This window comes from Thalassophryne amazonica, chromosome 2, assembly GCF_902500255.1.
Source record: "Thalassophryne amazonica chromosome 2, fThaAma1.1, whole genome shotgun sequence".
Classification (NCBI taxonomy): domain Eukaryota; kingdom Metazoa; phylum Chordata; class Actinopteri; order Batrachoidiformes; family Batrachoididae; genus Thalassophryne; species Thalassophryne amazonica.
In genome coordinates this window covers 151496980-151513099 of record NC_047104.1, presented here as the reverse complement: position 1 = coordinate 151513099, position 16120 = coordinate 151496980, and the positions used below count along the sequence as shown (strand labels likewise).

At 40.0% G+C, this 16120-nt stretch overlaps 1 protein-coding gene across 1 annotated transcript in view; it reads left to right on the top strand.

Annotated features, from left to right (window-relative positions):
* prmt3 (protein arginine methyltransferase 3) overlaps positions 1-16120 on the top strand; it is a 326098-nt gene that overhangs the window by 29831 nt on the left and 280147 nt on the right. Inside the window, exons 6-7 of the mRNA XM_034163908.1 lie at positions 1118-1283; positions 9494-9635. Coding sequence (XP_034019799.1) covers positions 1118-1283; positions 9494-9635 — 308 coding nt within the window. The remainder of the gene's footprint in view (positions 1-1117; positions 1284-9493; positions 9636-16120) is intronic.

The following is a 16120-nucleotide window of genomic DNA, read 5'->3' as shown; positions in this document are numbered from 1 at the left end:
ATGCGAAAGGATGAAAGTCAGCTCTTTCTGGATTTCGGTTGATGCTCTAGATACACAAACACACAGAGGCCACCCCCCTTTTATTACATGGATTAAATGAAATTGAAATATCTTTGGTCCTTTTTTCCATATCATCCCAACTTTTTCCTCATTTGGGGTTGTAAAACCTGTTTTAATTGGGCCTGCGAATATGAGATTCCTGCACACTGCATGCGAGTGATCAACATGGACTAAAGTGATTTTTAATTGGAAATGCTGACTATAGGTGAAATTAAACTCTCAAACAGGTATGCTGAAAATGATTTCAATTCAGTTAAAGAATGTTTACGTGAACATTTACTTGCCAAATCAAGAGGTACACAAAGAAAATGTAATACACTCGTACAATAAACCCTCTTTATGAGGATTATAACGTGCTGTTTTTAATGAATGTGTTTGAGAAAGATGTTTATTTTCAGGTCATTTTGGATGCTGTTATTTGTGTTGCTGTTATACACCATCAAACTAAAACATCTTACAGTTGAAGATATTGTCAGGCAAGGCGGGCGGGCTTTGCCCTGTGCGTGGATCAGTAGAGCTATGTAATTAGTTGGAAAGTGTTGCGTTTGACCTTGTATGCGGGTGAGTGGTATGTGTTATGTCAAACTTTGTGCTGCATGTGTTTGTGCCAGCATGATAAGCAAAGAACAGAATATTTCATGGTGCCCTGTTGTCCCAGACAGAGATACAAAAACCTTAATTGTATCAGTTTAGACTGTACACAAATTATGAGATTTTTTGGGGTATTTACGCAAAACATTCAGGTCAAATCCAGTTTGTGTCATTAAGTGGTCTGAGGACAAGCGTCATGGAACATTTCATCCAGTGTTGCCTGAAGTATTTTTGTTTCATACTGTCTGCTGTCAAATAGAAGTCAAAGTAGACGTCAGAATGACTGGAGCTTTTATTTTTTTAATTCCCCTTTTCCATACTGTCCCAACATTTTCTGATGCTTGTGTTGCGTGCGGTATACATGCCTTTGCACTGGGTCGATGGCAGCATTGACCCTCCAGCCCCTTTGGGTACAAATTGATGTAAGCTAATTTGCCATTTTAAGTCCTTTCTTGATTTCTGGTAGACCCAGAGGATCTGTGCCTGAGAGATGGATCAAGTTCGTCCACCTGCTTGTCATCTGGGGTCGACCCTGGTGATGCTCTGATGCGGAGGGCACAGGCCGCCGAGGAGAGGGCGTGTCGCTCAGAGCAGGCGCTGGCCCGAGCCATGGAGGACCTGCACAAACTCAAGTCAGTGAATTTCCTGTTTTCAGATGATTTCAGTTTCATGACATGGATTCAGTTTTCCCCCAATGATGTCAAACTTTGTGGATTGTGCATTAGAGATGGGCTGTCAAACAAACAAACAAAAAATATCAATACTCTGATACTAATTGATACTTTATAATATAATTTAGCATAGATTATATACTCATTTGCAGCAGTATTGATATTAATTTGCTTGCTCCACTTAACACACAACTTCAGCACGGCTTCAGGTAGACAGCCCAACCTACCAATACATAGTACAATATTACAGCTTTGTTGTCTTTACAAGGAAGACATAAATAAGTTGTTTGGGGGGATTTTTTGGACTGCCCCAGGCAAACTAAAATATTGTCCGTTTTTGTGTTGTTTGTCAGCAATACCAAAACAAAATACACAACAAAACAGGGATTTGAAATTTCCGCAAAATTGTGGATTTCTGCAGTTTAGTAATTTTCATCTTAGGTGCATGTCCACTGTGAGAGACATAATCTAAAAAAACAAAATCTGGAAATCACAATGTATGATTTTTTTAAATAATTTATTTGTATGTTACTACTGCAAATAAGTATTTGAACACCTGTGAAAATCAATGTTAATATTTGGTACATTAGCCTTTGTTTGCAATTACAGAGGTCAAACGTTTCCTGTAGTTTTTCACCAGGTTTTCACACACTGCAGCAGGGATTCTGGTCCACTCCTCCATACAGATCTTCTCTAGATCTTTCAGATTTGGTGTTTCAGCTCCCTCCAAAGATTTTCTATTGAGTTCAGGTCTGGAGACTGGCCAGGCCACTCCAGGACCTTGAAATGCTTCTTACGGAGCCCCTCCTTAGTTGCCCTGACTGTGTGTTTGGGGTCATTGTCATGCTGGAAGACCCAGCCATGACCCATCTTCAATGATCTTACTGAGGGAAGGAGGTTGTTTGCCAAAATCTCACAATACATGACCCCATCCATCCTCCCTTCAATATGCTGCAGTCGTCCTGTCCCCTTTGCAGAAGAGCACCCCCAGAGTATGATGTTTCCACCCCCATGCTTCACGGTTGGGATGGTTTTCTTGGGGTTGTTCTCATCCTCTAAACATGGTAAGTGGAGTTGAATCCAAAAAGCTCTATTCTAGTCTCATCTGACCACATGACCTTCTCCCATGCCTCCTCTGGATCATCCAGATGGTCACTGGTGAACTTCAGATGGGCCTGGACATGTGCTGGCTTGAGCAGGGTGACCTTGCTGCCCTGCAGGATTTTAAACCATGACAGCATCATGTGTTACTAATGTAACCTTTGTGACTGTGGTCCCAGCTCTCTTCAGGTCATTGACCAGGTCCTCCTGTGTAGTTCTGAGCTTTCTCAGAATCATCCTTACCCCACAAAGTGAGATCTTGCATGGAATCCCAGACCGAGGGAGATTGACAGTCATCTTGTGTTTCTTCCACTTTCTCATAAATAATCATAACAGTTGTTGTCTTCTACCAAGCTGCTTGCCTGTTGTCCGGTAGTCCATCCCAGCCTTGTGCAGGTCTACAGTTTTGTCCCTGGTGTCCTTAGACAGCTCTTTGGTCTTGGCTATGGTAGACAGGTTGGAGTGTGATTGATTGAGTGTGTGAACAGGTGTCTTTTATACAGGTAACAAGTTCAAACAGGTGCAATTAATACAGGTAAAGAGTGCAGAATAAGAGGACTTCTTAAAGAAAAATTAACAGGTCTGTGTGAGCCAGAATTCTTGCTGGATGGTAGGTGATCAAATACTTATTTGCAGCAGTAACATACAAATACATTAATAAAAAAATCATACATTGTGATTTCCGGATTTTTTTTTTTTTAGATTATGTCTCTCACAGTGGACATGCACCTAAGATGAAAATTTCAGACCCCTCCATGATTTCTAAGTGGGAGAACTTGCAAAACTGCAGGGTGTTCAAATACTTATTTTCCTCACTGTATATATATATATATATATATATATATAATATACCAGGTGTGTGAGAAAAGTAACGGACCTTATTTTTTTTTCAAAAACCATATGGATTTGAATCACGTGTGATTACATCAGACATGTTTGAACCCTCGTGGGCATGCAAGAGTTTTTTTTTTCACGCCTGTCGGTTACGTCATTCGCCTGTGGGCAGTCTTTGAGTGAGGAGGGGCCCACCCTCTCGTCGATTTTTTTTCATTGTTTAGGAATGGCTCAGAGACTGCTGCTTTGTTTGATCAAAACTTTTTCAAAACCTGTAAGGCACAACTGAGTGGACACCATTTGATAAATTTAGCTGATTTTCGGTGAAAATTTTAACTGCTGATGAGAGATTTTGGAGTTTTACTGTCGCCGTAAGGACGGCCCACGGCGCCTGACGGCGATCTGCGCTCCGAGGCAGCAGCGTCTCGCTGTTTCAAGCTGAAAACTTCCTAATTTCAGGCTCTGTGAACCCAAGACGTCGTGAGATAACAGAGAACTTTCAGAAGAATTCGGGATCGGGAGTTTATCCAGACATTCCACGGTTAAAGGAGATTTTGTAATGAAAGAACGTGCGGGCAGATTCGCATGTCGGGCCAGACCCGACCGCGGGGGGTCGCGACAGGAAAAACACCTTAACGGACAAGTTTGAACATGCCCAAGCTGTTAAACAATTTCTCAGATACTCACTTGTTGAAAGCCATCAAAAGCCGCCTGAATTTTACAAATGGGTTTCAACACGGAGGTGTTTTTCATGTCGCGGCGCAGACGGATTTGCCACGTCGTCACGGATCCAACTCAGCAAATTCGTCCACACGTTCTTTCATTACAAAATCTCCTTTAACAGTGGAATGTCCGGGTAAACTCCTGATGCCGGCTTCTTCTGAAACTTCTCTGTTCTCTGACGACGTCCTGGGTGAACAGAGCTTTAAATTAGGATGTTTTCAGCTCGAAACAGGCAGACGGACGCCACCTCCAACCGCGCCGCGCCGATCCGCTTTGTGGGCTGTGCTTAAAGCGAAAGAAACTCCACAATCTCTCATCAGCCGTTAAACTTTACACCGAAAACCAGCTGAATTTCTCGAAGTGTAGACACGGATATCCCTTACAGGTCCTGAAAAAATTTGATAAAGCAACGCGCGCCGTCTCCCTGCAGCTTCTCAGACAAAGAGATTCCGACGGGAGGGGGAGTCCACACCTCACTCAAAGCCTGCCCACAGGCGAATGACGTCACCGACAGGCATGAAAAACTCACGCATGCGCACGAGGGTTCAAGCTTGTCTGACGTAAAAACATATGAATCAAATCCATTTATTTTTTGAAAAAAATAAAAAGGACCGCTTTTTATATCACAGACCTCGTATATATGTGTGTGCGTGTGTGTGTGTGTGTGTGTAGCAGCCTGGTTTTGATTTACAAACCAAATTAATCCGGATAGTTTAACTACATTAATGTCAAGTCGGTCATTTGTACAAAGTGAAAATATAACACATATCTTTTAACTTTAAAATAATGTATTAATTCTGAAGTTTTGAACATTAACACACACAGATGCCAAACTGCATTATGGGTAAACTGAGCCTCAATTTCAATTCAGTTTATTATATAGTGCCAAATCACAACAGAGTCACCTCAAGGTGCTTCACACAAAACAATTCAGAAACCAAAATAAAATGAATTAATTGTTTAAAAAGCATTGTAAAAAAGTAAAAAAGCATAGTAATGTAATATGCCATCCAGTAGATGGGTCAAAATGCATAGAACGTGAATGATGCCTGGTTATAGTACACGGTTGTTGCTGCCTGAATTACAACTTGACAAACAGAATTTTCAGTTTTGCAAATGCCTTTTTTTAACAAATGAAAAAAATGACATTTTACACATTTATTTGTAAAAGCCAACACACGTTAAGTTTTCTCTTGGTTAAATGAATCAACCGATCAGTGATCGCAGGCTCAGTTTATGTATCTTGACAATGGAAATTACTCTTTGTGTGCAAAACTGAACTGCTGGCTCATTGGTTGTGTTGGGTTTGAGATTGTCTTTAATTGTAATCAGAAGCGTTGGAGGTGTTTAAACTCAAAACCGGCCTGTCAGTAGTTGAGTGTACCGGAGACAATACTGAAAGTTATTGGTTAGCTGTAGCTCCCGCTAATTTTTTTTGTGGTTTATCAGTTTAGCATTAGAAACGTTAACTTTTCAGCGGTTATCAAAGCTATCTTTTTGGTTAGCTGTGCCCACCACTGCACGCAGAATAAAAACCAGCCCGGCAGAAGGCGGAGTTCAAAGCTTGTGTGAAAAAGAGGAGTGACATGATGAGTGACATGATGACAAGATGTGACGCTGTCGAATCAGAGGCGCATCACTGTGATGCAGAAGCATGTTGCAGAAAAGCTGCAGCGTAACAGCGTGCATGTTAAGGTGTGCGCTTCCATCTGCTCTGAGCAGTGAAGGAGCATGGTGGGAGCTGTGCACCAGGCGTGTCCCGTCTGTGCACCATGCAGAGATCCAGAGTGAGGAAGAGAGGAGAAAAAAAAGGTTTGTCAGTCTGTCTCCCAGTTGTCACGTTATGTGCAGAGGTACCTGTCTGTCTGCGCTCGGGTGAAGAATAGTTACCAAATTGTCAGAGTTTTTCACTGGGGGAATAAACCGTGCAAGCACGCTGCTGGAGTTTGGGCATCAATGCTATGGTTTCATTCATCACTGTAAAAAAAAAAAAAAAAAAAAATTACAATTTGGGAATGATCAATTTTGAGTGATCTACTGAGTTGTATTGTTCATGCAGCATGAACGAGCGTGAATGCTATGTGTACATCTGACCCTGTCAGAGGTCAGAGGTCGAGCAGAGGTGGTTCTGATTTAATTCTTTGCTGGAAGACCACTTCAGAACACCAGCAGCTGTGAAAATGTTTCAGGAAAGACGTCCAGTGTCAAACGTCTGTAGTGGATCAACTCTGGCGGCTCCAAGCAATGGGTCATGGCCAAAAGAATTAATCACATGTCAAATTTTAACATTTTGAAACATTAATTCTGGATGTCTCATTTTAAAATAATTAGTGGAAATTAAAATTCTACAGCTTTTCATTGTGGTTTTCAGTAGACGTGATTTCTTCTCTATATTAGGGAGGGTGAGGTCCTTGATCCTAATCCGTGTTTTTGACTGTGCTGATACAGAGTACTGACCAATACTTGGATTTTCCCAGGGAACAAATTCAATCCAATGCATGTTCTTGACATTTTAACATCTCTGGAGTATATTAAACAAAAAACTACTTTCAGTCCATGCTGCATTTTCACGTTTTATTTTATTTTTATTTATTACAGAATAAACACATTTTTTCTCGTGGTCCTTATATAGATTCCACTCAGTGCAGTACTGACAGTAAAACTTGAACTCTCAGCTGTGATTGAACAATAATAATTAGTTGCTAAAAATGCATTCATCCTTAAAATAATCATCATCATCATCATCCTAATAATAATTGATTCATTGATTATTCATTCATGTTCTATGCCCACTCCACTTAAGGGTCACCTGGCAGCTGCAGCCTGTCCCAGTGGTCAATGAGCGAGAAGCGGGGTACACCATGGACAGTCCATCAGTGTTGCAGGGCCACAAATAGACAGATAAATGCATTCACATGCACACTTACACCTAGAGCCACCAGTTCACTAATTCACCGAACATACATGTCTTTGGAAATGGGAGTAAGAAGAAGCACCTGGAAAGAATCAACACAAACACGGAGAGAAAGAGCAGACTCCACACAGAAAGGACAAGGCGCCAAGTCATCTGTTATTATTATCAGGGGTGCACATAACTGATACTCATGGTGCTCGTGTGTGCTAAACATCATTGATGCACAGCAGAGGGAAACACTTTTCCTACAATCTGTCATTGCTTTCCTACGACGGCGTTTTAAGGCCACGTTGACGTTTTTTTTTTATAAAGTTGTAATATTACAAGAATAAAGTTGTAATATTACGAGAAAAAACTTGTAATATTACAATAAAGTCGTAATTTTACGAGAAAAAACTCATAATCATGAAAGAGAAAAAAAAAAGCTTAATTCCGGAAATGAAACATTGACAGCACACAAAACAGCTTCCGTGACAGTTCTCCTCTCTGCAGAGTTTTTCTGCAGACATAAAATTATGTCTTTATTCTCGTAATATTATGACTTTATTCTGGTAAAATTACATCTTTATTCTCGTAATATTACAAGTTTTTTCCTCATAAAAAAAATACATTTTATTCTCGTAATGTTACGACTTTATTCTCGTAATATTACAAGTTTTTTCTCATAAAAATACGACTTTATTCTCGTAATATTATGACTTTATTCTCGTAAAATTACAATAACGTCGTCATTTTATGAGAAATACTCATAATCATGAAAGAGAAAAAAAGTTTGATTCTGGAAATGAAACATTGACAGCACACAAAACAGCTTCCGTGACAATTCTCCTCTCTGCAGAGTTTTTCTGCAGACATAAAATTGTCTTTATTCTCGTAATATTATGACTTTATTCTGGTAAAATTACGTCTTTATTCTCGTAATATTACAAGTTTTTTCTCATAAAAAATACGACTTTATTCTCGTAATATTACGACTTTATTCTCGTAATATTACAATAACGTCGTAATTTTATGAGAAAAAAACTTGTAATTATGAAAGAGAAAAAAAAGCTTGATTCCGGAAATGAAACATTGACAGCACACAAAACAGGTTCCGTGACAATTCTCCTCTCGGCAGAATTTTTCCTCTCATAAAATTACGTCTTTATTCTCGTAATATTACAAGTTTTTTCTCATAAAAATACGACTTAATTCTCGTAATATTGCGACTTTATTTTCATAATATTATGAGTTTTTTTCTCGTAAAATTGCGACTTTATTCTCAAAGTCTTAAAATTACAACTTTAGTCTCGTAATATTAAGACTTTATTCTCGTAGTCTAAAAAAAAAGAAATTCAATGTGGCCCTAAAACGCCGTCGTACTTTCCTCTTATGAAGTGCATCCCTCATGTTTTCTGCTACACATCATTTATTTTTAGCATGCACGAGCACCATGAATACCAGTTATGTGCACACATGATTATTATTATTATTATTATTAGTGGTAGTAGTATGTAAGTCCCTTCAGCTCCCTTGTTTTTACTTGGGGTCACCACAGCAGGTGGATCTGCATGTTGATTTGGCACAAGTTTTATGCCGGAAGTTCTTCCTGATCTCAAGTCACATTACATGTAGAAATGTGGCAGGGGTGGGGTTTGAATCAGGAACCTTCTGCACTGAGGCCAAGCACACTAACCACGCTTCCACCATGTCGTCGTCATCGTCTTCTTCTTCTTCTTCTTCTTCTTCTTCTTCTTATTATTATTATTCCAAAATGAAATGTGAAGAATAATTAACAATAAAAGGTACATAACAGCTCATTTTGGACATTATGGCCTCTTTTAAATAGTTGAACCCTGTCTCAGTTGCAAATATCAATCATAGATAGTCCAGTCGTTCCTGAAACATGACTATTAAATCATTTGATGAGACAGAATTGCAATGAAGATGTGAAGAAATGAAGAGTTTTATTTAATTAACGAGATCTAAAAAACTGTTTATATGTCAGAGTGACAAAGGCACAGAACACAGACATTGACAATAAAGTGTCCATCTGTCCATATCTGCTGTTCTCACTTCAGACTGTCCAAACTGAGTTATTTCTGTATTTAGATTATTTGTACAGTTTGTACTTTTTTGAGTTGTGAATCATTTGGAGACGTCTGTCCTTGAAATTCTCTTCCTTTCAGGGGTTCACTGCTGCACTCCAGAATGTGGAGACATCTCAAATTCGACAGACTGACTCAGGTGTCACTGATTGATGTGTGACATTCTCTAATGTGTTGGATGATTCCTGCACTGCCACCCTGTGGTCAGCAGGGGGACACAGAGAACCCAGTACGGCAGAAACGTCAGCCCAGAGTTCTTTGTGGAAGAAGTTTGGAGGAAGGGGGGAGATAAAATAGCGAAGGGAAAATTCCACTGCAGCAAAGCAGATAAAGTGAGGAGGGAAGGGTGGGGGGGCAATAAGGGAAAATTACAGAGACCCTGGGATGGGGGCGAAGATTAACGCCTCACATCCCCTCCATTTACTGCTGTGTCCTGCATGAAGGTTGTGTGTTTTCTCTGCTTTCGTTCTAATCAGAGACATTAACGGCAGGACGGCCCGCTTTTGTTTCAGGCTGCTGGCTCAGAGTTTGGTGCTGAAAACTGAAACAGGCAGATCTGGCAAACTGGGCATCGTGGCCGAACTCCGCCAGGATGAGGATGAGGCCTACTTCAGTTCCTATGGCCATTATAGCATCCACGAGGAGATGCTGAAGGTGTGACAGGCACGCACACACACACACACACACACACACACACACACGCACACACACACACACACGAGGCCAGCCTACAGGTCTCAGAGCAGATTTGTGATCATAACCCTGGACGCTGCAGCTCTTTTAGCCCACATCACGCCTGGAAAGTTTGCATGTAGTGTGCAAATGAAATGATCATTCTTCTACACACTTCCGCTATAAACTGACAAATCACCAGTAGCAGGTGAGCACTGAATTGAAACATTGCAAATGCACACTTGAAATGCGGAAATTAATTTTTACGCGGAAACCTGAAAGTGACAGCAGACTGAGAGGGGAGGGGCCGTGTGTTGTACTTACCGCAGTGCTCAGGGACACTGCTGTCGGCCGTCCTGATTGGTGCTAAGCGCGGTTGAGATTGGCGTCATGTAAGTGTGCGTCAGGATCTGAAGTTCTTTGGTGGCTCGGGGGGGTAGAACATGGTCAAATTTTACAGGTTTCCAGGAAGTGCATCACCTTTGACGCATGGTGTGAGAGTGACTGCAGATGTTAAATTTAGTTTGCTTTCAGTTAGTCGCTCACACTGCTTTGTGCTTAATTTATCGGTTCATTACTTTGACAATTATTAGATTTGTTGGTCAGTCTTGAAAATGTCAGAATACAGTTTAAAAATCACTATTACAAGTTCTTAACTCAGTATCAAGTGACACCCAGAGACAGAACTGTGCAACACAAATGATTAAAAACAGAAAAAAAAAATTTACTATTAAATGAAGACCAGCAGTTCCCTGATCACTCTTGTTATATATGTTGCAAATCCCCAGGTGTTTTTCTTTTCACATTTTGAAGATTATGTTCAAGAGACATGACTAAATTGCATACTTATGAATTCTGTAGAGATTTGATTATATTAGATTAGATAGAACTTTATGGTTCCAGCAGCATTGTATAGCAACACACAGGGTAAGAAGCACAGAGTATCAAGTGTAGAAGTAATAAACAATTTGCAAAATATAAATACAAATATTATTGTATGGCAGAGTGTCCAGACAGAAGCCACTCCTTAGTAAAAGGCACATGGCAGCCCACCTGGAGTTTGCCAGAAGGCACCTGAAGGACTCTCAGATGAGGAGAAACAAAATTCTCTGGTCTGATGAGATAAAGATTGAACTCCTTGGCGTGAATGCCCGGCATCATGTTTGGAGGAAACCAGGCACCATCCTTACTGTGAAGCGTGGTGGCATCATGTTGTACTTCCTCAGGATGCTCAGATCTTTCAATGTCTGCAGATATATGCTGCAAATGTTTTATCACTCAGTGGTCTCTAGCGGCATCTTCTACGCTGTCGTGTGCTGGAGCAGCAGGCTGAAGGCAGCTAAGATGAACAGACTCAACAAGCTCATCAGGACAGCTGGTTCTGTCTAGAGCCTGACCGATATGGATTTTTTGAGGCCGATGCCGATAACGATATTTGGATGAAAAAAAATGCCGATAATCGATAAATTGGCTGATTTGCCGATAGCTGATAAATCAGCCGATATATATATATATTTTTTTAATGAATAAAATGTTCTTTTTTGGACCCTTAACAAAAAAGGTATGAGCTAAAAGCTGAAGCTTTGTCCTCATATTGATTAACTTTATAACAGAAGAATTTTCAAGTTCAAAAAATGCAAAAATGCAATTGGAGCAGTTAGGGGTCTATTCAAACGGGCCAACTAGTAAGATATCACTCCTGAAAACAATCTTTGGTTTATCACGTGAGGTAAATCTGCCTTATGATTGGATTTTGGAAAATCAGGTGACGGAGAACCAATTCCGATTGGACATTCACATTGCGCACATCATCACACATCTTCTATGAGGAGTACCAAGATGGCTGACAGTGGATCGAAAGTCCGCGGAGTTAACTTTTCAGCAAAAAAAAGTATGTTTCTATCTCATATCATTAAAAAGTTATTTACAATTTAGTAAAGCTTGGTCCCAGCTATTGTATATCATGGCGTCGGCCCCAGAGGGTTAATGGCGAACGGCAATAATTCCCAGAACCCTTCTGAACGACCAGAGAATCTGAGTGTTTCAATCTCTTAGCAGTAAACAAAAGTTTTTCATGCTAGAAATAAGGTCTACACAACGTGGGCTTAATGAAAAGCGTGACCGACACAATGAAGCACATTTGACACATTACTACATAAACTGAGTTAATCAAACTGAGTTGAACTGAAACGGGAGAAATGTGGGGTGAATGTAATCGCAAAGTTATATGTACTTGTATGCTTTTATCAGCCGATCAGTGCAGTGTGATGGCGAACTACGGGGGCCGGTGATGAACACATTTAAGCAGGGGTGTAAGCAGCTCTCAGTTGAATGGAGTCAAACGGTGCAAGGACATTTTACATTGCCGACACAAACATTATTTCAGTAACTGTTCTGTTTATGAGAAATTATCGGCGTTCTAACGGTAAATTTTCAGCCGATAGTGAATACTTTGAAAAGGGCTTATATCGGCCGATAATATTGGTCGGGCTCTAGTTCTGTCCTGGGGGTTGAGCTGGAGTGTGTGATGGAGGTGTCAGAGAGGAGGATGCTGAGGAAGCTGCTCAGCATCTTGGATAACATCTCTCACCCCCTGCATGCCACACTGACGTCCTGTCAGAGCACCAGAGTCTAGCAATCCTTCTGTAGGACGAATACATAATGTACAGAGTTATTCAGAGTAAATTTCTTGTACTTATTTAAAAAACAAAAAAAATTGTTCACTGTTTACTGTTTCTGTACTATGGCAAAATAATTTCCATTGACCTTAATAAAGTTGATCTTGTCATGTAATGAATTAGTTTGAATAATTGACTTTTTTTTTAAAGATTTGTTGTGTTTGTGAATGAGCGAGTGTTTTCCGGCTGTTGGTTTGCTTGTGTTCCATGTTCCAGCCATCATTCCGAGCTCTTTGTGGTGCTGCAGCGCAGAGCTGTGAGCAGAGAGGCCCGCGTGCTGACATTCAGCCCCTGTTTCAGCTCAGTTTCTCTGTCGTACCACGTGTCTTCAACGCTGCTGGAGCTTAATGTCAGTTCTGAAAGTCAAAGTTGTGATGGACTGTTTATAGAGTACGACAGCAAAGACAGTCTGAGCAGAATGAGACAGCAGAGTCGAGAAATTGTCACCAGTGTGGCCGCAGTAGCCATAAAAATGAGGTTGTCATGAAATGAGGGTGTGGAAAATTTAAATGGGGTGGGGGGGTGCATACGGTGATTCTTACATTTATTTTGAGTTATGTTTCACTGCAGAGAGTACGAACACAAGATATTTCATGTTTTGTTTTATTTTTGTGTGGTCAGCTTCATTTCATTTCTTAATGTACATCCATTCCCGCATTTCACGCGTCTCCTGCAACACATTCCAAACTAGAGTGCTGCACTCGTAGTTTCCAATTCCACAAAATTTTACCTTGTAAAAAAAATTTTCAAGGTCAAAGTCCTGTTATAAGTGGCTTTTCATAAGATAAATTAGATGTCATCAAATGTCAGGAGTATGTATTTATTTAGTTCATGCACATGAATCAAAGTTTTTTGTGGTGTTGTCTGTTTTTTCTTCCAGTTTTTTGGGTTTCTGAATTCTTTTTCAGATCATTTTCTCAGAACATTGGTTATCTCTGCTATGCACAATTTGTCATTGCTTTTGGTACTTGGTTTCCAGCTAACTGGAAGACAAACAGGCATAAAATTGGAACCTCCATCCAATTTTGGTGGTGTAGGTAAATCCATAACAGAAAAATGAGAGTGACTGAGGCACTTTTGATTGAGATATAATGCAAAATGTTCACCAAATGGGCTTTTCAATATTAAATTCAAATGTCCACAAAATCCACAATCCTGATCAGATCCGGATCCAACTTTGTCAGGTGATAGTGAGTGCCAGTCTGCACCGCACTTTCAAATATGAGAGTGAGTGGGGCACGTTTGATTGAGATATAATGTAAAATATACATTAAATGGGGTTTTCAGTATTAAAGTGAAATGGCCACAAAATCTGTAATCTGGATCGGATCCTGAGCAATCTTTGTCAGTTGATACAGGACACCATCCTACATAACACTGTCAAATATGAAAGAAATTTTATTTTTTGTGATAGAGTTATGAATTTTTGAAAATTCATTCAATATTAAAGATAGGGATTTTTTCCAAATTTCCAAGATTTTTCTTGAGTTTGACTTTTGACCTATGACCTTGAAAGTGAATCGGTTTTTGCCTGTCAGGATATGAATCTTCAGTAACACTTTGATCACGATATATGAAAAAATTGGGAACTCCAGGCTGTTCACAAACAAACAAACGGGCGAAAACATAACGTCATTAATTACGTAAAATAAATAAATAAATAAATACTGATGATATTTCCAGCAGGTGATGCCAACAGGTGCTTGTAATTCTGATTTGGTACAACAGCAGCACCAGTGAAAGTCTGCGTGTTTGAGGAGTAAAAAGCTGCGTCGCTTGAGGAAGCAGCAGAGTGCAGATTTTCTGTGAGAGCGGAAGGTGATGGAGTTCACCCTGTCACTGCTGGAAGAAACCATTAAGAATATAATGAAACTGCTCATTTGTGTGTTTCTGCAGCTGCTCAGCAATCAAACATTTAAATGGCTTTAATGTGATGTCAACTAATGTTTTCGAGCAGGCTATTTAACATTAAATAGAAGAAGAAAACGACAGAAGTGCAGCCACCAGACACAACATCGGCAATTATTCAGGATTAAAAGACCAGATTGGATGGAGGGTCAAAACAAAGGGTAAAAATAAAACAAAAAGAAGCATTCCCTTGTTAAAGTTGCACCTTTTGTCCATAAACTGCAGTTTAATTTCTTGTTCGGTCATGATATTATCAGTTATCAAGTTGTTTTACCAAGGGTGTAAAAAGCCATATTCATTGGTAAAACAACTTGATAATGATTTTATCATATACCTATAAATGATAAATGCACGCAGAACACAATGCGCGTGCTCTCCCTCCGCTCACTGCCTCCGGGGGTACGGATGCAGGACCCGCAAAGAATCCAAGTCATGGTCACGGAGCTCTGCGGCTGCTGTTGCCGAGATCATGCAGCGGGCGCTGCGCATCAAAACAGCGAGCGTAGTCTCTGGATCTGGTGCAACAGAACACAATGCGCTGTTAAAAAAAAAAAAAAAAAGAAGAAACATACAAAATTGCACTAAAAAAAATCTGCGAAACTGCGAGGCCGTGAAAGGGAGTTATGTTCTAAAAATAACCCGCAATAGGCGAAATCCGCAAAGTAGTCAGCGTTATTTTTTTACAATTATTATAGATGTTTTAAGGCTGTAAAACCCCTCACTACACACTTTATACACTTTTCTCAAACAGGCATTAACATTTTCTCACTTTTCTCTCCTGTGTTAACACTCAAAGTTCAAACCTTAGTAGAAAAAAATAGAACATTTTCCTATAAATAATTATGATGGCTTTTAGAACTAACAAATTAATTTTAACGATCAACCTACGAGGTTGGACACGTAAGAAATTATTAATAGTGACTCACCAGTATTTCACAGTTCCTCTGACCGCGCCTCTTCGTCGTGGCGCCGCTCCGCTGTCCGGATTGGCTGATTGCTCGGGTGCTATGAAAAATATTACCCGTCTGCGAAAAGGGGGTATTGCTATTTATTCTTTAGTGTTTTATCCAATCATATTGGCATATCATTTATAGGTATATGATAATGAAAGTTACAGATGTTTCCATTTAAAAAGAGCAGCATACTGACATTAGTGTCATTAGCTTTTACAGTAAAGCAAAAAGTCTTGAAAGTACTAAAGTGCTGTATTTTCCAGAGTAATGTATTTTTCAGTCCAATTTATAGACCAAAAAAAAAAAAAATTCACATGTTCATTAATAATAATTATAATAACTCTTTATAGTTTACTTTCCTAGGATTCAAAGGACTGTAAGAATAAAAAGTCAACTGCAACAATGCCTAATAATCTCAAATTCTAATCCTATTACATTTTTTCTGCAAATCTGATTGGTTAATCGTGTGAGATTTCAGGCTTTATAATATCGGGGTAACGGTGGCAAAATATTCGACCGTTTCACATTTGGCTGTATTACTCCGCGCCCTGACCGGTGTTCTGACGAGATGTCATTCCTGTCGACAGGCCAGCCCGCCGTGCAACTGTGCATGCGCAATATTGTCAGGATGCAGAACTGTCGATTTGTGTGACAGAACACCGGCCGTGCAAGCTGCTAGCTGTTAGCGCTGTTAGCTGAGAGCGAGAGAAAATAGTGTACAGCCACCGCCGCTGAAATGGGTGAATTTAAGCTACCATATGAAAGTATTGATGTGGATTTTGATAAAGAATTACCATTTCACATTTGATGGATTTTCGCATTTGATGGATTACTTCGCGCCCTGACCGCTGTTGGAGCGACGCTGCCTCACAGTAAGCCTCGCCGACCGAATTACCTACAGAAAAATAAACTGCAAATGATGGAATTG